General features: G+C 43.2%; 1 protein-coding gene across 1 annotated transcript in view; it reads left to right on the forward strand.

Annotated features, from left to right (window-relative positions):
- Positions 1–2,174: 2,174 nt before the first annotated feature.
- TRIM47 (tripartite motif containing 47) overlaps positions 2,175–22,340 on the forward strand; it is a 32,841-nt gene continuing 12,675 nt past the window's right edge. Inside the window, exons 1-4 of the mRNA XM_070937556.1 lie at positions 2,175–2,861; positions 12,665–12,760; positions 14,856–15,086; positions 15,833–16,028. Of these exons, the coding sequence (XP_070793657.1) occupies positions 2,196–2,861; positions 12,665–12,760; positions 14,856–15,086; positions 15,833–16,028 (1,189 nt within the window). The 5' untranslated portion in view covers positions 2,175–2,195. The remainder of the gene's footprint in view (positions 2,862–12,664; positions 12,761–14,855; positions 15,087–15,832; positions 16,029–22,340) is intronic.

The raw sequence follows: 22,340 nt of genomic DNA on the forward strand, positions 1-22,340 counted from the left end.
TACTAAAGAATGAAGCCAGTCTTCAACATTAAAAGCATTAATGTTTTATTTTTTTTAAAAGTAGTTTATAAGGAAATCTAGATCTAGAACAGGTTTTGTTTTCCCAAGTTCGTGAAAATTTGCAGGGAAATAAAGCTTATTTTTAGATGTTTAATAACGTCTAAAACTAGCATTACAGATTCTTGTCATGTTTATTATCGTTTTTATTCTGTTCATTCAAAAGGAAAGTTGGAATAATATTATCTAAAGATTCTCAGAACTGCCCATTAGCAAGATATCTCTTAGAAAATTGAACAGAACAGGACCATATTTGCTTTGTGTTGTGGGGGGAGTGCTGAAGAGCAGCTGGAAAAAGATCAAAGTTGAAAATGAGTCAGATCTGGCTAGAGGTGGTTGAGGAAAAGATCCAGGAAAAATCTTAGTTATTTTTTTGCTAAACTCTTGCATTATATTTTCCTTGTCTGCCTATAAATTGGACTATGCTCATAATCTTCCAAGGCCATAATATCCCAAGAAGAGTAAAATTTAGGGGTCCATCTAATCCAGAGATGGCAAACCTATGACATATGTGTCAAAGGTGACAAGTCATGACCTTTTGGTTCCCCAACATTCAACAACTATTCTCAAAAGTACATTCCATTCCTGCACAATTTTGGAAGCTGTGGAGACATTCTCCACTTCAAGAAGGAAGGCCTCATGTAACAAATAAACTGCAGGGGCCTTAAACAGAAAGAGAACATTGCCTGAGGGCAAGCAGCACATGGCAATACCTGTGGATTACACACAATTGGTCTGCATGTTTAAAAAATGTGTAAAAAATTATTTCTTTTTTGTTGGGGGGTAATGAGACACCAGCAGAGTAAAGTTGGGCATTTTCTGAATTTTTGACCCAAAAGGTTATCCCATCACTGATTTAATCCTAATACCTTTTAGAGTGTAGTCTTTATATCTTGCCTCCTGCTACTGGCTACCTCTCAAATAGCCATCTTTCCATTCATTAGAATGGTACTTTTGATTCTGAAGGACCTTTCACCAACCACCATGTTGCCACTGAGTCCTTTGATGACATGTACTAATTTCTTAGTTTTAAATATCAATAGGTATCCACTATTACAAACCCATCCAATTATGCACAATCCAACGTTACCAGCTTGTAAAAGGCTTAATTGCTGAGGAAGTGTGGCTCCAAATATTTATTCTGCCTCCCCCCACAGTTTATAATAGTGGTCACAGATTGATTAAAAACAGAGAAAGGAAAGAATAACATATTTCAGCTGTGTTTTGAGAAACTAGCACTAGGTGACGCTGGCCAGAGGTCAGGAACTGCCTTTTCAAGCTTTCTTCACCTGTACATCTTTCCTAGGGAATAAAATCAATTCTTGGATGCTTTGAAGACATTAAGAACACCTAATCTGCACAGCAATTGTATGTCTGAACATGGCAATTGTATAAATATGGTCCAAAATAGTCAGGTTTCATAAAAAAAAAAAGTTAAAACAGAAATTTAAGATAATCTTTGTCATTTTTTTTTTTACTGTGAGTGCACTGGGCAACTTTAAAAATGAAATTGTTGCCTGCTCTCCAAAGAAAGTATATATCTACCCATACACGTTATATACATAGGTACAAAAATACACACACACACGCAAATATTAATCACTGTCCATTTAACTGCAGCAAAACTGGGTGGGGCGGGAGGAATCTGTCATTTATTACTCCTAATACCCTCGCTACCTGCTATCACCCAACTATCTGCTGCTAAATTGGACGGGACTCGTGAGGAGTCATATGACGCAAATGTGTCCTGTTCGGAAAACTCGACGGCAGTCGGGAGGCGGGAACGGTCAGCTTCCCATGTTCTGACAAAAATTCCCTGGGATTCTTTCACAATTACTCACACATTTTAATAGACTACGAAGGCGGGAAAAGCTTAACGTGGGTTCATTTCGCGCGCCCCGAGGAGAAGCAGCACTTTTATTTTTCTTCTAACCGAGGCGGGCGCCTCTTATAGAGAAACGCCGCGCACTGAGACGGCCCCTCGCTCGCTTTTTGGGGGCCGGCCGCGGCTGCCCGGTGCCGGGCTGAGTTGTTGCTGGGCGGAGTTGGCGCTTCCAGCCCCCTGCCCTGCCCTGCCTTGGGAAAGGGGGCCAACCCAGCGTCGCGCTCTTCGCCTCCTACCAGCTGACTTCAGCAGCATGGACGCGGGCTCTGGCCCCATTAGCTCCGCTCTCAACTTTCAAGAAGGTCCTTTCGGTTGCCCCATTTGCCTAGACGCTCTGAAGGACCCGGTCACCACTCCTTGCGGCCACAATTTCTGCTTGGAGTGCATCGGGGCGCACAGGCATCACCCCGGGGGCGTTACAGGAACCGGAGGACAAAGTGCCTCCCGCTGCCCCCTCTGCCAGGAACCCTTCCCAGCCGACCTCCCGCTCCGTAAGAACCACACCCTGGCAGAATTGTTGCAGCTCCGACAGCCCGCGCCGAGCAGTCCGGGCCTAGCTATGGCACCCGAGGAAACGTCGGAGCCGTGCGCTCCAGAGAACGGCGATGCCCACATCGAGGAGGTGCTATGCGACTTCTGCACCGGCGGGGAGAGAGCTGAAGCGGCTAAATCGTGCTTGGTGTGCTTGGCGTCCTTCTGCGCCCCCCACTTGCAGCCTCATCTGAAAAGTCCGGCTTTCCAAAACCACCGGCTGGTTCCGCCCTTGCGGCACATCGAGGAGAGCCTCTGTAAATTGCACCTCAAGCCCTTGGAGAGCTTTTGCCGGACCGACCGCAGCTGCATCTGCCAGCTCTGCCTGACCCAGGAGCATCGGAGCCACGAAGTGGTGGCAGTGGAGGTGGAGCGGGAACACGTGGAGGTGGGTAGGGCTGCCGTCGGAGGTACAAAGGGGCTTCTTTGTGCGCCCTCATTCCAAAAGAGCGACGAAGGGCGCAACCTGGCCCGGCTGGCCGAAGAAAGCCCTTAAACTGCGCTGGCGATTTCCAGCCTCGGAATAAATGGAAACACGCTGGCTGCCACCGTCGCTGGAAAGTTTGGCTGGACGTGTTAGGATTTAGGAGCGTTGTTAGGAGTGGTGGTTGAAAAAAAAAATTACACATTGGAATGCGAGTAGGGGTTGAGGAATGCTAGAATCCGCGTTGGAAAGGGACTGCAAAACCTGACTCAAAGTCCACCTAATAAAACCTATTTCTATTTTAGGGGTATGTGCTCGTTCAACCAAAGAGGAATGAAAGGTAGTTTGAAGGCGATGGGAAGCACATTTCAGATGCTTAATTTTTAAGAGAAGAAACGTTTAAGGATTAATGTTTAGGGATTACCTAAAATTTAGGAATTTTGAGGAAGGCTGTAATTACTGTAGGAGAGATGATTCACAGATGTTTGTAGTTAAGTTTCTGAAAAAAAGAGGGATAGGTTCCTGGCTGTTTGGGAGTTTTTCTTTTGGATAAAGAATGGGAAAGCATTCTGCTCAGTCTTGGAACCAAAATTAGCCCTGGTGTATAAGGCTGACCAGACAGTCTTTTCTCTAATAGAGATAATAGGGTAGAGTTAGGTTTAGATACTGAAACTAGTGGGTGAAGAATCCTGCTCTAGGCAGCTGATTTAATTAAGTTAGATTCTCTTCAATCTGCTGGTTTCCAAGCATGCTGTGTCCACCAAACAGGAATGGAACTTCTGGGAGTAGCAATTCCCACTTGTATGTAGGAGTTCCACATTAGGGAAATCAGGATTACAAAATTGACTGCCTTAACCAAGGTTGGGGAACCACAACAGAGTAAAAGAGAAAGGGAAAGGGAGAAATCAGAGGACATTTTATATTTTTCGGGCTCACAAATAATATGGGACATAGGACATATCTGTTGCTGGTCTGAGACAACTGTAAATGGGAATGAATGGGCTTCATGAGGACCCTAATTCTGTCCTGTAATGTTTCATTGCAAAGGAATTCTTGGCGTGACTATCACATGATTCTTGATAGTCATTATATACATAACTTAAGAGAAGCAAGAGGTTTAGGGGTAAAAGTCCTGGGGAATTACAGATCTTTCATGTTGAAAAGAGCACAAGAAACATTTGGCAAAATGAAGGAACTATACAGTACTCTAAAATTAGGGAGCGGATATTTTTGTTTTTATTTTAATTTTTCTAATTTAAAATGTTCATAATCCTCCACTTATGACCAGTCACGTAACAACTATTTGAAGTTAAGTTACAGCAAACCCCCCCAGCTATAATCTGGTTTTGAAATTGCAATTACTGCAGAATCCCTATGGCCACTTGAACAAAATTTGGGTGGATTCGCCCTTATGTCCAACTACAGGGATGCTGCAATGCCCCATCACCTATCTCCCCCCCACCAGCTCCCTGCAAGCCTTGGGCCTGCTTCCCACCACACTAGATCCAGTGGTGGAATTCAAATTTTTTTACTACTGGTTCTGTGGGCGTGGCTTGGTGGGTGTGTCTTGGTGGGCATGGCAGGGGAAAGATACTGCAAAATCTCCATTCCCACCCCTCTCCAGGGGAAGGATACTGCAAAATCCCCATTCCTTACCCACACCTGGGGGAAGGATATTGCAAAATCTCCATTCCCATCCCTCTCCAGGGGAAGGATACTGCAAAATCCCCATTCCTTACCCACACCTGGGGGGAGGATATTGCAAAATCTCCATTCCCATCCCACTCTGGGGCCAGCCAGAGGTGGTATTTGCCAGTTCTCCGAACTACTCAAAATTTCCGCTACCAGTTCTCCAGAACCTGTCAGAACCTGCTGAATAGCACCCCTGACTGGGTCCCACACCGTCCTCCCCACTCCTCTCACCAACTGCTTACTTTTGTGCAGTATATTGGTTAATATTTGATATTCAGGTGACTGCTAAATGGTTTATAATTGCAAGATTGAAGTCAGTTTATAATTTGTCACTTTTCTGTTTTGTTTATTGCTATACTTTTCAGAGGTTTGTAGTTATTTATAGTTATATTTTTACTAACTTAAAAGTGAAATAAATAAAAGGGGTTACACTTTAAAGTAAGTTATGAACTAAATAAGAAGGTGGCAGGTTTTAATCCTGGCATTGTCTGTAAAAGGAAAGTTGATTAGCCTAGTTGAGAAAGATTGACTGTCAGAAGCCTTAGGGAACTAAGAGCTTGATCTTTGCATAAAGCAGCCCTGTAAGCTTGCATGATGAACACATAGTGCCCAAGGATGGGTGGAATAAGTGTTACAGAGCAAGATTAAGGCATAGAGGTACAAACTTCTGACCCTGCATGGCCTTTTGGAAAGTCTTTTTGTTGGCTTAGGGGCAATGGTGGGTTGCTCCCGGTTCTGTCCACTTTTTAGAACCAATAGTAAAAGCGGCAGGAGGCTCTGCCCACCCACCCAGACATCATAATTGATGATCTGTGCATGTGCAGAAGCTTCTGCGTGCACCCTCCCGTCGTGAACCAGTAGTAAAGGTAAGTAGAACCCACCCCTGCTTAGGGGTCAGGGTGTTAGTTGAGCCCATAATATGTTTTTTTTAAAAAAATATTTTTTTATTTTTTAAAAACAAAAACATAAAATACATCTTTTAAGAACGAAATCTTGATCCGGTCATGAATAGGTACATTTGCGTAAGACTCTTTAACAATTCTTTCCCGAATTTCCTCCATTACATCTTTTAACATAAAAATCAAAACACAAATTTTTAACAAATATTCTAACATCTTAATCTAAGTATTTACCATTGTTTTAACTAATTTCCAGCATTTTTATATTTAAGCTAATTTTCAGCATATTCTCCTCCACGCCTCCATCTATTGTTTTGGCTAATTCCCAGCATATCTTACTTTGGCTGTTTTCCAGTTTATTCTCCTCCACCCCTACATCTATTATTTTGGCTGATTCGCAACATATTTTATTTTAGCTGTTTTCCAGCGTATTCTGGAGCCCATAATATGTTGATTAGGCTTCCTTGGTTGCCATTTTCTATTTGAATTGGATACTCTTTTATTATTTTGTATTGATATTTTGCATTTATTAGCTGCTTAGAGCTGCATTTGCACAGTGGGCAGCCATATAAGTAAATTTAAATTAAAAAAGATCATATATTTTCCTATTAGAGTCATGACTAGTTACTTTATACTGCAAATTATTCTTGTTCCCCTTATATTTGTTCTTTGGCATATTTCCAAAAAACTCCAAAACCCTAAACTCTGGGCATTCAACTGCAGTATTCTATTTTCTAAGACAAGAACAAGGGATGTGTAGCCTAAAAAAGAGAGGGCCAATGGAAGAAATGACAACAGTCTTCCAATGCAAAAAAAGGCTGTCACAGGGAAGCGTGGGTAGCTATGTTCTCCATAGAGCAAAAGGATAGGGCAGAAACAATCTCCAAACAATTGTTTACAAATAAAGATCCAAGCTCAAAATGAGGAATTTCCTAACTTGAAGAGCGATTAATCAATGGAAAAGCATGCTTCCTGAAGACATGGGATGGAGATTCAACATTGGAGGTTTTCAAGCAAAGGTTGGACATCTGTTTGATTGGGATGGTCTGAGGATTCCTGCCTCCGGCAGGAGTTTGGACTCAAGGATCTCCAGGTCCCTTCCAACCCTACGCGACTTTGAAAGTTTGTGGCGCCTTTGAAAGTTTGTGGCGCCTTTGAAGGGCCTGAAAGCGTTCTTGGGGATCAGTAGTGCTGGAGACTTTTGCTTTGCAGCTTGTGGGTTTCCCATTTATAAATTAAAATGATTTTTAAAAATACCTAGCAAGCACCCAGGGAGAACTTAGATACCTGCAATCACATGTTGTAGACTTCAGTCTTTGAGGATTTTTTTCAGATTAGTCAGTTGCAGGAATCATTTTTGTTTAGGGCAAAAACAACTGCACAATAACTTATATGGAAATATTTCCAGCTACCAAGCCTTGGGTTTGGCCCTGTGCAAGGTAGTTAATGATGGATGGGAAATCCGTGCTTGGGAGGGAAAAACCTCTGAGTTCTGAATTGCAGCCAGACAAGTAAATACAAAAGTCACAATGACTGGAACAAATGGGGGCGGGGGGGGGGGGAATTGGGTGTAGTCAATTTCCCTCTGACGTGAAATTTTGCACTATTATTTTCTCTTTAAAATAGTGCTGAGTTTACTAACTTGTAAGGGATTAAATATCTAGGTAGGAATTTGAATAGACAAGATTCTAAGATTGGGTTGTGAATGGGTTTGTAAAGATGTACATCCATTTGCATGCATTAAGCAAATATTAATAAAAATCCCAAAAATGACTTGGCATAGAAAAGAAATATTAAACATAGGAACTAGCCAACAGGTGTCAGTCACAATCATTGTATTTTTTTATTATGCTGCTAATTCCATTAAGCTTTCTCCCAGATGTACAAACAACTCTGTACAGATTATCATGTTGAATTTTTTTCAAGAAAAGGCATGCTACTGAACATTGGCACTAAACTAGGGAAATAATATTTATTTTACACAGGCTAATCTTGGATTACACATCTTTTTTATTAAAAAGTAGGTGATATTGCAAAAGAATATTATTCTAATGCAGAAAGAGCTTGGTTAGGTAACAAAGGTTTAAAACAGCTTCTAGAGAATGAGTGTGGGGAAGAACTTTAAAATCTAGGAAGTGTTAAGAGTATTGTCTAAAAAGTTTGGAATGCAATTAACAGGATGAAGCAATATATGGATAGGAACAGTTTGAAAAAGAAGGACTTCTCAGGAGGTAACAGTTACAGAGTTCATCAGAGAAAAGAACTGTCAGGACTATAGTATCATCAGAGCTGCAGTTTTTAATATCCTCTTGATATCTTCTTAAGCAATAATTTGGTTATTTTCAAGAATAAATCATTAGATGCAAGTTTAGATGATAATCTGGGTCATGAAGGTTAAGCCACCCACAATCAGGTTTGCTTACCATCCTGTGAGAACCAGCCATAAAATGATAGAGGTCCATAGAAATGTCAGTCCTGAGAGCCTTTCTGAGGATACATCCTGGTTTTGGGGGTGGATTTGGTGAAGATCAGTCAGGAAAAGCAGATGAAGGTGATTTGACTCAAGGAAGTTGTTTGGAAGGAAAAAGAGAAATTGAATGCTTAGCTTTCAGCAGTCTTCCCTAGAAAGAATTGTTTGGGGATCAAGAGAATCCAGAAATTAGTGTTTCAAATAATCAGAAAGGTCTTGGGAGAAAGACAAACATTTATTTGAACTTCTGGTAATTTGTGCCTGGCTTGCCAAACCATACACATAAAAGTAATCTATTTTGTTTGGATTTGGAAAGAAAGCGAAGAAAACAAGGAGCAGGGAAACTATATAGTCTGTGATTAATTCCATCTGATGCTAATTGGGCCTAGCCTAGTCTGATAGCTTTACTTCAGTGTGATGGCAGCAGGAGTTCATTCCTTCCCTTGTAGCCCTTTCCCACAGTGTCTCAATCCAGCTCCTTTATTTCCGTTGGCTTTTCTCCCAGGTTCCAGTCCTTGCTCTGTTTGTCTTTCAGATTGCACTACTGGCGTTATTTTTTTCAGACACTCCTCTTCCCAGATGGCTCTGACTAAACTCCTGTCAGTTTTAGTTTAAGTCATTCTAAATTGTTATTCGGGAAATCCCACATTCTTTGGGCGTGCTTGACTTCTTTGGAAGGATTGCTAAAACTTGGAAAAGTTTTCAGGGAGTACTTTCACAAGTCATTAAAATAAATCAATACATTAACAGAGAAGCATTAAGTGTTGGTAAGTTTCTTAATTGGCAACATTCAGGTACCAGTAGTGGTTAAGTGTTGGATTAGGAATGCGGAGACCCAGTTTATCCTCAGCCACAGAAACTAGGTGATTTGGGGTGAGTCATGCTCTCGGCCCAGCCTACCTCCTAAGGGAGGATGCCTCCACTAGTGTACAGTACATTATGTACATTACACTGAGCTTCTGTACAAAAGGTGGGGTGTAAAACCAATTAATGTAGTTTCAAAGGGTTATATTGTACACGCTGGCAAGTTTCCATCTCATCAAAGAATCTTGTCTATTTTGTTCAGGAGTGAGCAGCTTTCCCAAAATTCAGGACAGAACCAGTGGTGGGATTCAAGCAATTTAACAACCGGTTCTCTGCCCTAATAATTTCTTCCAACAACCAGTTTGCCAAACTGCTCAGAAAGTTAACAACCAGTTCTCCCAAAGTGGTGCGAACTGCCTGAATCCCATCACTGGACAGAACTTGGTCTCCTTCACCAGTTTGGTTGTAAAATATAATGAGATGGGAAAGAAGGGGAGATCACAGAAAGAGGGGAAGCAATCATTTTGACTTATCATTGACCTGTGGTTGTTTTCAAGTATGAGAATGGCTGTAGACCAGGGCTCCTCAAATTTGGCAGCTTTAAGACTTGTGGACTTCAACTCCCAGAATTCTGGGAGTTGAAGTCCACAAGTCTTAAAGCTGCCAAGTTTGAAGACCTCTGCTGTAGACAATTGGCTTTAAACAGCTGGTTTTCAGCAGAGTAATTTTGGCCATTTTGGTGTATTCATAGGGGTTAAGAATAGAAATAGGAGTAGTTGTGCTCCCAATGTCCCCTCTCTACACTTTCCAACCTTATTTTGGTGGAAGGAGGTCATGTTTTTTTTTAAAATGGCATTTGGCTGTTGAATATTAATACAATCTCTAGATTCTGGGTAAACTCAGATGCATTTAGAAGGCGTGCTGAGATGATAATACTGAAGATTCTTTTCATACTTACACTGTCTTTATATAGCATAATTATAATTGTTTGGGAAGTGGAGTAGTTTTTAAAAACTGGAAAGGAGTATTGCCTACAAATATTCATAAGCTGTAATGAACCATTTAAAGTGCCTTAGTATTGTGATAAAATCTTTCACCAAGAAGCCCATGTAGACTAGTATATGTGTTTTGAAGAACCAGAGAATCTGGGTGTAGCCAAGCAGTCTATAGCAGAAGTACTAAGCCAGCACATTATCCCTGAATTCTTTCTCTTTGCCCTGCCTTCTTTCCAATCACTTTGGACTTCTGTTTCAGCATCCTTGGAAGGTAAAAGTATTCTTGCACAGAGATGGAAACTACTATAACCTTTATAGTGGAAGCAGGCAATCATTATAGATATATAGAGAAGAAAATTGGTTTCATCACTCCTAACGTATCGTTGCCTTCTACTTTATTGGATGCCCAAATGAATTTGCTCATCAGGGAGACTAGCTGATATGTTGGGAATTGTGCTCTAAAAATTTAAGGACATGATGGGAAGGGACTTGGAAAATCAATCACCTGCTTTTTATATATACTGTATAATAAGCAGCTTATACTATAATTGAAGAGACTGCTGAAGGTTGTAGCAAATGCCTGTGGTTATCACAGTATTGGTGAAAAAGGATCCCAGCGGGTAATGCCATGACACAAATTACACAGCTATGATAACTACTACTATGATAAAAAGGATTTTCCAGGGCCCAGGGTTTTTTCTAGTTTTTTGGAAATATTGAGTATTTTAAACCATGTTTAAAAACTATGTTTAAACTATATTTAAAATCTTGGTTTTATACTTCATTTTCACTTCAGATAGCAGAAACTTGCAAAGGGAGAGAATTCAAGGGTCATGTGGTTAGTACTTCTGCTATAGACTGCTTGGCTACGACTGACACAAACATGACTAGATTATCACTCAATGGTACCTAGGAACTAGAGAGTTTATTGTCCCTGGACAAGGAGGAACAGTAATTCAGAATTTATACTTAGTTAACTCTCAAACACGGTATAATCTCTTGCAGGGCTGCCCTCTCAGAAGAGAAGAGATTTTTCCTTGTTTCTGAGTCTCATATTTTTCTGATAAATTGCCTCCTTATATTTTCTGCATCCCTGATTCCGTTCAGATAAATCATCCAAGAGAGGCTGAATTATTCCAGCCAATCACTGAGGCCTACCACGGGCAAGCTAAAAGTTCAGAGATGTTTTATATCTTTGACATACAGAAGTTCTTGGGCTCTTTATCCAGCAGCTCTAATTATAGAAACATGAGTTGCAACAAATGGAAAGACTTTGCCATGAGGCTATGAAAATCCATTTTTAATCACAGTAGGCATTACTGGAATAGGTGGACCATTTTCTTAGTTGAAATAAAGCAGTTCTTTGTATCCTAGACGCTAATTCTTTTTTCTAAGCCAGCGAGCCATAAATTGCCTCCAGTTCTGAAACCAAAGCAGCTTGGAGCTGTTGAATGAAAAGGAACATATCTATTAATTGTTCTCTCGCGGGAATAAAATGTTATCGCTCCTGGTGGAACGGAGGAAGCAAAGATCTTCCTGTTTGGCAAAAATAGATGGCTTTTGGCTCAAAATCAAAGATGACTGCACTTGGAAAGGCTTAAATAAGTTGACTTAGTTTAAAGATAAATCTGAAATAACATTTGGTAGTTTATGAGTGAATATAACATACATATAACACATACAGAAACAACCTAAAAGTGATTCTTCAGAATTCACCCCGCTACCCACAACAGGTGGCAGTATCCAGCTAATCCTGGCTGATGTTGAAAACAAAAACAAGGGACAGATTTAGGATTGGGATGGGAAATCAGGAAATCCCAGGACTGAACAGAAGATTCAGTGGCAAGACGTGTCCCTGTTATTTCCAAGAAACGCATAATTGAATTTGTTCCCCAGGGAGTCTTATCTTCATGCAAGACCAGTATCAAGCAAACATGATCTTTTTCCCCCTGTATTGTTTTAATGATAGCAGCAAAATATTTTCTATATACTGTAGTTAGCACATATCACTTAGGAGCACATTGGTCACCGATCTGGGAAACAGTTGTGTTTTCAGAACTGTTTTCTGTTTAAGAAAAGGGGCAGCCTGGAGTGCTTTACCATTTAATCTTTTTCTTTTCCTCCCCTGGCTTTGTTTTAAGAGATCAGTGGGTTATTATGGCATCAGCAGATAAGCTCTCTTCTTACCACTCTAATTTCCTTGTTTTTTTAATAAAAAGGGTGTTGATTCATTCTGCCCTGGTTCTTTCTTGATAATGCAACAATTGGTCTTTTCATGGCAGCCCACTCGGACTGGTCTTTATCTCTGTCCAGGTCTGCTTTTTATCTCAGTCCAGCACATGTCATGGAATAGGAGGGGATCTGAATGGAGCACTTGTTCCTTACAATTCCAGTCGGAATAGAACAAAGCGATAAAGGAGGAGGAAATTTAGCCTGGTTTAAAGGCCTTGTAGGGAGAAGAGTGATGCTTTTGCCCAAGTAAATCATAACAATCCTGAATTTAAATTTAAATCTAAACCAACTCCGTGTATTTTGAGTTGTTCACCAGGCAGAGGGTTTGTTTTATGTTTGTATTACTTAAAAACAAAATAAGTAGGATTGAGAAAGAACTTTAAAAGCACTTGGTTTTGGATATAAGCAATAATAATGACTTTAGGGATAGAGAAGGATGAAACAAAATGGAAAATGCGATCTTACACCTGACCTTTGACTGCATTTTGCACCTCCAGATAAATGGATTTATTTTAATCTTTAGAAAAACAGGACAGTTATAATATATATGTGTGTAGTCGTGATGATTGAACTGTAAATGTCATTTCTATACAAATTGTATAAAAATAATTGAAATGTAAATTTCTGTAAAGTTGAGATTTTGATTCTCTCTCCTTTTTTTTTCCTGCCTGAAAGGCTCAGAGGCCCAAAATCCTGAACAATATTGAAAATCAGCTGGATGAACTGGGAGCCACAATAGCGCAAATGAAGAGGATAGTGGACCTCATCAAAGTATTTCACCACTTTTATTTTTTATCCCCAGTAAAAAGCAAAATGTTGAACCCTCCTCTGAAACCTTTCCTTTCCACAGACTTTCCTCCCTTTATTGTCTGTTGTCAAGAGGTAACAAAAATAAGCCATCCTTCCCCTCAGGAAGGGGTCAATGGGGTTAAGATGCTAGAGACTACAGTCCCAACATATCTGGAAAAACTGAGGAATGCTGTCTTCAAGAAGTGTCCACTTAGTGATTATAGGTCTGTTCTATAATTCTCTGTATTAATTAATTCGCATATAAATAAAGAACAAATGTACTGCTCCCCCATTTCTTATGCAAATATGTTCCTGAGAACTAAATTACAAATGCAACAAAATCACATGAGGCTTCTTTCCTTGTATAGCAGATATGACAGTGTTTAATGTTTGATCCCCTGGAGTTGGGACCCCATATCCATAGAAAAGTAGTACTGTAGGGCAAAGATAAAGTTAATAGATAATTTTTATAATAGAAAAAAAAGCTTCCTTATTCTATGAAATGTAGTAAGGATTCGATGCTCTTCTTTAGAAATGGCAAAACTCTACAATTTTACAAAAATTCCCTCAATTTGGGAATGGAATGTTCCTGATAATTCCAGAACATTCTATTCTGAATTTGCTACTTTTTGCGGTATTTCTAGAACAGCCATGGTGGTGGGTTTTTTTTTTTAAACTTCTTCCAGTTTCTTAGCCATAGTTAAGAGATGGGGAGTATTCTCATATCCCTCTCTTCTTTTTTCAGCATTGACATTCCACTTTAATGTTAGTTTTAAATTTTCCACAGCAATATGATTACCCTGCAAAGAGAACGGCACAGTAAATTGAATTAGGAAAAATTATTAAAATGAGGGATGGAAAAGAAACTTGTGAATCTGGAGGACAAGGAAAGAAATGAAAAACACAAAGACCTTAGCTGTACTCAATTTGTCAAGAGATAGAGCCCTAAATGCATTTTTAGAAAACTTTCTAAGAAGCAGCTTTTATAAATTTTCAGGAAGAAGCAGTTTATGTTTTTCTTCTACAGTATTTTCTCATGAAATCCTCGAGTTTTAGAGAAAAACTCTTCTTTGATTCATTTGGGGAAGTTTATGTCGGTAGGAATGAGGGCACTTTATTTTTTGAACAGGGAAAAGGGAGAGGAGAGACAAACAGTTGAAATTCAGTTATTTTGCTGCCAAATTTAAGGCAAACTATCTTCAGATGCCATTAGCAGCAGATGGAATGATGGAGGCAGGGGTGAAATCCAGCAGGTTCTGACAGGTTCTGGAGAACTGGTAGCGGAAATTTTGAATAGTTCGGAGAACCAGCAAATATCATCTCTGGCTGGCCCCAGAGTGGGGTGGGAATGGAGATTTTGCAGTATCCTTCCCCCAGGAGTGGGGAAGGAATGGGGATTTTGCAGTATCCTTCCCCTACCACGCCCACCAAGCCACACCCACAGAACCAGTAGTAAAAAAAAATTGAATTTCACCACTGGATGGAAGGTTGTATGTAACCCATGAAGTTACCTTTACTTTTCAGTGATAAACACCTATCTCACCCACTAACTTGGTTATTAAAAAGATACACATTGGATAAAGGATAGTTTTTCTCTAAAACTGGGAGATTTCGAGAAAATACTATAAAGCCAATTTTGCCATAATTTTTCTCTGATTAGGATAGGAAGCTTTCTGTTCCCATTCCTGTCTTTAACCTGCTTAAAGCTCTAAAAAAACAGTCACCAAATCTTCATCCCTCCTCCTCCTCCTCCTCCTGGATCATTGCTGTACTAGTGGAAAGCCTTCTGGAACCTTCAGCAAACTGGAAGGCTCACTTCTCCTGATTTCTATATAATAGCCAAACCTGAGTGTAGAGTTTGGGAGAAAGGGTAAAAATTGTTGATTGCCTACTCTCCCCGTAGTTGTTAGTAATAAAAAAAAAAAGATTCTTTCTTTTGATGGGTTCCATATTGTATTTTCACAGGCTACTTCTTAAAAGTAGGTTTCACGTGATAATTCATTCGTTCTTATTTGGGAAAGCTTGGTTTATTCACATTTTAGGCAATGATTTTTGTTGTCCATCTTTATTTTTTTAGGCTACTGCTCAGAAGGAGAAGGAAAAGGTCAGCAGTCTCCTTACCGAGGCCACCAAGGTCCTGGCAACCTTTAAGAAGGAAGTGCTTGGTTTCATTGAGGTTGATGAAAGAGCCATGCTAGGCGGAGCGGAGGAGGAACTGCGGCATAAAGAAAATCGACATGCCCTGCTGATGGAACACAAGCGGAACCTGGAGAAAGTCCCCAGTACGGACACCATCACTTTTCTCCAGGTGCGCTCCAAGAATTATTTTTGTAGGTGATTCAATTGCCAGTAGAGACATAGCATAGGCTTCATTGCATCTCTTCTCCACCTGGGCACTCAGGATGCATCAGCAATCTCCAGAGAAGGTCCAGCAGTAACTCTGGAGCTCTTGCTTAAGAGCCAACTCCATACCCATATCTATTTGCACAGTACAAATGTGTTTGGTTGGTACCTAAAAAGCCCATTATATGAAATAGCATCCAGAGGTCTCCATCAATATAGTCATAGGGCAGCAAGAGCTTTGTGCACTTGTCTTTAATATAAAGGGCTAGTGAAAAAGGATGCTATGCTTAATAGTTTGCGTCTATCAGGGGATGGTTCCATATGAGTGGATGAATGTGCTCCATATGTTTTTCTTATATTGTCCCACCACTTCTCTGCTTCTTATTCATCCAAGATCACATGTTCATTCCCATCAAGATCTCTACTAGGGAAATGTTTTCCCATTTCTTTCACTCTTGGAGGCAAGGGGCCTTCAGTATCAGGAGAAGGCTCTCTTGGATTTGATGCTGTTCCAGATGAAGATCCAGGAAGAGAGTGTGCCAGTAGTTACAGCCAGTAGAGCTTGTGTACCCCTTCTTCCCCCCACTTCATCTCCTGCCACATCTGTGTTGAGTTTTTAAGACAGTTAAGTGTTAGTGACTTGAGAAGAGCTGTATCTGCTAAATAGACCTTATAGACAAACAATTGCTGTAACTTTGTTTTCTTGACCAGGAATTCCAGGCATTAAAAATAGCAGCTGAGGAAAAAAACTTTGCATGTTCAAACTTCCCCAGAGAGCTGAGTTTTATTAAATCCAGTCAGGCCGTGTTTGCTGTGAAGGAACTGCTGGGAAATATTTGCAAGAACCAATGGGACCAACTGTCAGGGAAGGGTGAGAATGGACCTTTTCTTCATGGGATACCAGAAGGTTTGTAATTTATTTGTTTACTGAATTTTTATAACTATCCATCTCATAATGGAAGAAACCCTGAGACTTGGGCAGAATTCTTGTCCTTCGAGAGTTGCCCTTCAGCTGAAGTACCAGATCTTTTTTTTTTTTATTTCAAAAGTTTTACAGTTACATTTTCACCCCATTTTTCCCCCCCACCACCCACCCCAAACATCCCAACCTCCCTAACCCTCCCTAACCCTCCCCTCCCCCCAGACTTCCACACAATATACTCATATCAGGTAGAAAACCCCCCTTAGTATAAAACTTGTATAAAACTTGAACCCCTCCCTCCCCCTTATAATTTTTCTTTTTATCTTCATTACATTAAAATATTTGTAATACATTATTTTCAAATAAAAGCTATTTGATACTTCCTAGTTTGATATTTGTTCTGAACATATTCTAACCACTTTTTCCATTCCCATTCATAAGTCTCTTGTGAACAATCTTTTAAGTATGCTGAAATCTTCGCCATCTCTGCAAAACTGGCCATCTTCAAAGTCCATTCCTCAATAGTGGGCAAAGCTTCGTTTTTCCAATATTTACCTATCAACAATCTTGCTGCTGTTATCATATACAATATCAATTTTGTTTCACCCAATGTAAAACCCTTAACTATACCCAATAAGAACAATTGTGGAGAGAATTGACGCCGTGAGCCTGGCCAAGCCAGGAAGAAAATGCTACAAACAGCAGTTGGATGCTTCAGCAGTTTAATTCGTTCAGGCAGCTCCGGCGAAAGCAAGCAGTACAAGTGCGATTAGCACAAAGTCGGCGTTGGGAGCGTCTGCCTCCCAACGCCCTTTTAAATCTTCGCGCCAGCCGCACCCACGCCCTTCCGGGTACGGCGGTCCTGGCGCATGCGCGGAACGGCTCGTCACTCATTTCCAACGAAGAGAAGGTGTCAATTGACAAGTTTCCCTATGCCGGCCGCTACGTGACCGACCGCCTCGGATAACAATCACCCCCACCACCAATGTGTCTGTGAGTCCCCAACCACCCCCCAACCAACCCCCACAGTTCTTTATTTTTGATAGTTGTCAATCAGGGCTTCGTATGTGCCGCTATTGGTTGTATTGTCGAGAAGTGGTCTCGACAGGCGGCTCCCCCTACCAAGGGTGCTTCTGGAAGATATAAAGGAACATGTTAACAACCTGTTAGGGCACTATAACCCCCACCCTAAGGACCCGGTTTTTGTGGATAGCGTCTATGAAATCGTTTAAGCAGGCGATGGGCGTGTACATCCCTAGCCCCCACCCAGGATGCTTCTTCAAATGGGTACCCCTTCCATTTTATCAGATATTGTACATTACCCCTACGGATCCGAGAGTCTAACACATCTTCTATTTCATAATGGTCCCCCTCTACAGGGCCTGGTTTTTCTAACTGTTCCCGGACACAGTCCGCTGGCTTTAATAAACTGCTATGGAACACCGGATGAACCTTACCTAGTAACGATGGTAACTGTAGCTCTACAGTTACTGGATTGATTATCTTTCGTACAGGGAAAGGTCCTATATATTTAGGTCCTAGTTTTCGACTAGGAGTCTTTAATTTTAGATATTTTGTAGAGAGATAGACACGATCTCCTACAGCAAATTGTTTGTGATCTGCTCTTTTTCTATCGGCCTGCGCTTTGTATGAATCGGTTGCCTTGACTAAAGCTTCTTTGATTTTTGGCCATTGGTTTCCGATACGAGTAGCCCACGTATCAGGAGACACCTTTTCTTGATCATGTAAATCCAATTCAGGGATGGCAGGAAACTCTTTCCCTGACACAACTTGGAAGGGGGTGCTTCCTGTACTACTATGGACTGCGTTATTATACGCTATCTCAGCGAACGGTAGCAAGTCTGACCAATCAGACTGTTGATACGACACGTAACAACGTAAGTACCGCTCTACCATGGCGTTAGCCCTTTCGGCAGCTCCGTTGGTGCTTGGATGAAAGCCTGAACTCAGTCCTTGCGATGACCCTATCATCTGAATGAATTCTCGCCAGAACTTAGCGGTGAATTGAACACCCCTGTCAGAAATGATACGGCGGGGTGCTCCATGTAACCGATATATATGCCAAATGAACATCCTCGCCAACCTCCGAGCTGATGGCAAGCCGTGACATGGTATAAAATGGGCCTGCTTAGAAAAAAGATCAATTACGGTCCATATTACAGTATTCCCATTGCTTTCCGGAAGGTCGACAATGAAATCCATTCCAATCTCATCCCAGGGCCTTGTGGGTTCCGCTACAGTCTGTAAAAGGCCGAGGGGCTTTCCTGGCCGTGGTTTTGCCACGGCACAGCCTTTGCAGCTGTGGACATATTGCTCGATTTCTTTCCTCAAGCGTGGCCACCAAAATTGTCGTCGTACTAGGTGTAATGTTTTGAGGAAGCCAAAATGGCCGGCCGTTTTAGCATCGTGACATTTCTTCAATACGGCTTGACGTAAAGACTCGGGAACGTATAATTTATCCCCTACCCAGGCAAAGCCGTTACGACGTGTCACCATATTCTCGTGGTTTAACAACCAATCATCGGTAGCTAGTGCTCGTTGTAACTCTTCCTTCCACTTGGTAGACGGTTCATCGTGTGATGTCCGGCCCACCTGTTGCTTTCCTGGCATCATCGCTTGCACTACATCTTCCCGTTTACTAGCAAATTGTGGTAACCGTGAGAGAGCATCAGCCAAAAAGTTCTTCCCACCCGGCACATATTTTAAATCGAAATTGAAACGCTGGAAATACTGGGCCCATCGTACCTGTTTAGGGGACAGTCGTCTGGGGTTTTGAAGAGCTTCTAAATTTTTGTGGTCTGTCCACACTTCAAACCTGATACCGCTACCTTCCAACAAATGTCGCCACGTAAGCAATGCCCACCGCACTGCGAAAGCCTCTTTTTCCCAAATGGCCCAGCGTCGCTCAGTGACGGTGAACTTACGAGACGTATAAGCGCATGGGTATAGCGTTCCTTTAGGGTCTTTTTGTAATAAGACCGCACCGACAGCCACATCGCTGGCATCTGCTTGTACAACGAACGGTAATGCAGGGTTGGGATGTCGCAAAATAGGAGCTTGTGAAAACATGGTCTTCAATCCCTCGAAAGCCGTTTGACATTCCGTGGTCCAGAGTAATGTTTGTCCCGGCCTTGCCCTTACACCTGTATTTTTCGTGCGTAGCAATTCAGTTAATGGGAGAGCTATATGAGCAAAGGCAGGTATAAACTGACGGTAGAAATTGGCGAAACCCAGAAAGCTCTGTAATTGTCTTCGCGTCTTCGGCGCCTGCCATTCTAATATTGTATTTACTTTTTTCGGGTCCATTCCTATCCCAGCCTCGGATATTCGATACCCCAGGTAGTCCAGCTCTGTGCGATGGAATTCGCACTTTGACAGTTTTACAAAAAGTTTTGCACGCAGCAATTTGGACAACACCTGTCTTACCAGAGATATATGTTCATCCATTGTCTCGGTATAAATCAGGATATCGTCTAGGTAGACTAGCACACCCCGGTATAAATACTCATGCAAAACTTCATTTATCACCTGCATAAACACGGCTGGAGCGCCCTGTAAGCCAAAAGGCATCACGCGAAACTTATAGCTTCCTAAGGGACAATTAAAGGTGGTTTTCCACTCATCACCCGCCTTTATTCGCACTCTATAATAGGCTTCTCTGAGATCCAGTTTTGTGAACACTTTCCCAGTCGCCAAGGTAGACAGTAAATCTTTCATTAGAGGTAGTGGATATAAATGCTCGACGCACACAGCGTTTAATCCCCGAAAGTCCACACACAAGCGTAAGCCTCCATCTTTCTTTTCCCGGAATAACACAGGAGCGGCCATATGTGAACGACTCGGCTGTATAAAGCCCCTCGCTAAATTCTTATCAATGTATCGCCTGAGCTCCTCCAACTCCGCTTTGGTCATGGCGTACATACGTGGCTTGGGTAGCTGAACACCTGGTTTTAACTCTATGGCACAATCGGTGGCTCTATGAGGGGGTAACACCTCACATTCTTCCTCTTTAAACACATCTGCTAAATCCTCATAGACATCAGGGTAACCTGAGTGGGGAGGGTTGTTGGAATCGTCACACTGCACCCCTGCCTGGTCCCCATGGCATTCCGGCTCTGGTTCCGGGCCAACACCTAGGCGGAGCCGTCTGAAACCTCCCTCCCACCATATTCTAGGTCTCCACTTATCCAGCCACGCCAACCCTAGTATGACGGGCTCAACCATGGCATCCACTACCACAAAACGGATAGTTTCCCAATGCTCCCCTATTTCTAGTCTCACTAACTCAGTTACCCGGGTCGCTGGTTTACCACCTAGAAGGGATCCATCCATCTGTTCAAACCTAATGGATTTTTGTAACTTCAATGTTCGTAATCCCAGTTCTTTTGCCACTGCTTCCCGGATGAGACATCGGGTACAGCCCGAATCTATCAGGGCGTGTTGCTGAACTACCCTCAATGTTTGGGGATGCCGTAACACGATAGGGATTACGAAGGGGTGTATCGGGTCACTCACCATAGGATCCGCTGGAGCGTCATCTCCACTGCTTTCAGACGCTACCTGGGGCCCCTCACGTTCAGCAGGTGTCTCAAGCTCCAGCCGCGGACCTCGAGCCGCCGTCGGCGTCGTTGCTCTGGACCAGTCTGACGAAGACCGGGCTCTCTCGCGACCTCTGCCAACCGATGGTGGAACCCGGGATGTGGTAGACGAGACGGCTGGAGCAGGACAGTCAGCTGCTCGATGCCCTAGCTGATTACAGCGAAAGCAACGAATTGATCCTCTCCCAACAGGCACCAGAGAGCGAGGTGGAGAGGAGCTCACACCGCGCTGAGGTGATGGCTTCTCTGTGCTACGTCGAGGAGGGAGTGGATAGGTAGCCACTCCCCGTGAACGAAATTCCTTTAACCCAACATCTAGGTCTACTGCAGCACTAAACCACTCCGACAGCTTTGGTGGTAAGCCCCTATAAACACAGGCCTGTCTTAGCTCCTTATCCAGGCCCATCCGAAATTGGTGCACTAAGAGCCGTTCAGGCCAGGACCGTAGGCGTCCGGCTACTGTACGGAAGTCCTTAACGTATTGCCTGGCAGGACGCCCGCCTTGCCTTAGTGCTACTAGCTCCCCTTCTAAAAGCTGTGTTCTTGAGTGGTCCTCGAAGCGGGAGCGTAACGCCTCCAGGAACAACCCTACGTTTGCTAGTTCTTTTGCATGATCACTGTGAAGGTCCGCAACCCAGTCCGCTGCCTCACCTGTGAGAACAGTTGTAATGGCAACCACAACCGCCCACTGTGATGGGTACAAATGGCCATAGAGGTCCATATAACTCAAAATTTGACTTAGAAATAAAGACACTCTGTCCGCACTACCGTCGAAGGTTGCTTGTATAGGGGGAGGGCCCCAAAGGTGTTGTTGCGGCTGGCCCAGTCCAGGCACCCACAAAGGAGGCGGGCCAGCCGCCCGGGTATCCTGGATATTACCCGCCCCGCCTGCCGGCGGACCGGAATGGTCGCGGGGCCCTGAGGGACCCACAGGTGGGGCCCCATGGCGACGCATGGTCGCCCGGTCCAATCCACGCGCGGGCCCCCCCCCACGTTGATGGAGCCGGATCAGCAGGGGGAGGCTCCCGCCGTCCAGGGCGATTCACTCCTCTCTCGATGCGAAGCTTCGGACTAGCGAGATGGAACCGGGTCTCCGTACTGCTTCGGGTGTCCCCTTGCCAGGCGTCCTGACTTGGCGCCCATGGCTGCCAAGATGGGGCGTCTCTGAAGCTTGCTTCCCCAAATTTCTCACGTAGCACGTCCAGGGTGGAAGCCCCCACCCCCGTGGAGTAACTCCAATCACACTCTTCCTCCTCCATCCAACGCCGCTCCCTCCACCCCTTGAACGAGGGTTCGCTCGACTGGGGGGTCAACTGCTTAGTCCCAGCGATAGCGGAACTCTGCCACCACTCCCCCACAGCGAGCTTCCCATCGCTAGCGCCGGCTTGCCCCGCTTCCGTGGGGAGGGACTCTTGCAGCAGTGGCAACTTTTCTCTGGGACGTACCACCTGCAGCTCCGTCTCCCCCGTCGTCTGGACCGCCTCCACGACGGTGTCCTCTGCCGACGCCTCCTCCAGCCCCGGTGCACCGGTCTCAGTACCTTCCGCCATGCCAGTCCCGTCGCCAGTCAAACCGGGATAAAAGCAACGCCGACTTTCTGTCAGACTTGACGCCGTGAGCCTGGCCAAGCCAGGAAGAAAATGCTACAAACAGCAGTTGGATGCTTCAGCAGTTTAAT

Source organism: Pituophis catenifer, unplaced genomic scaffold (genome assembly GCF_029215685.1).
Source record: "Pituophis catenifer annectens isolate HBS135680 unplaced genomic scaffold, rPitCat1.0.hap2 SCAF_2, whole genome shotgun sequence".
In the NCBI taxonomy this organism is placed as follows: domain Eukaryota; kingdom Metazoa; phylum Chordata; class Lepidosauria; order Squamata; family Colubridae; genus Pituophis; species Pituophis catenifer.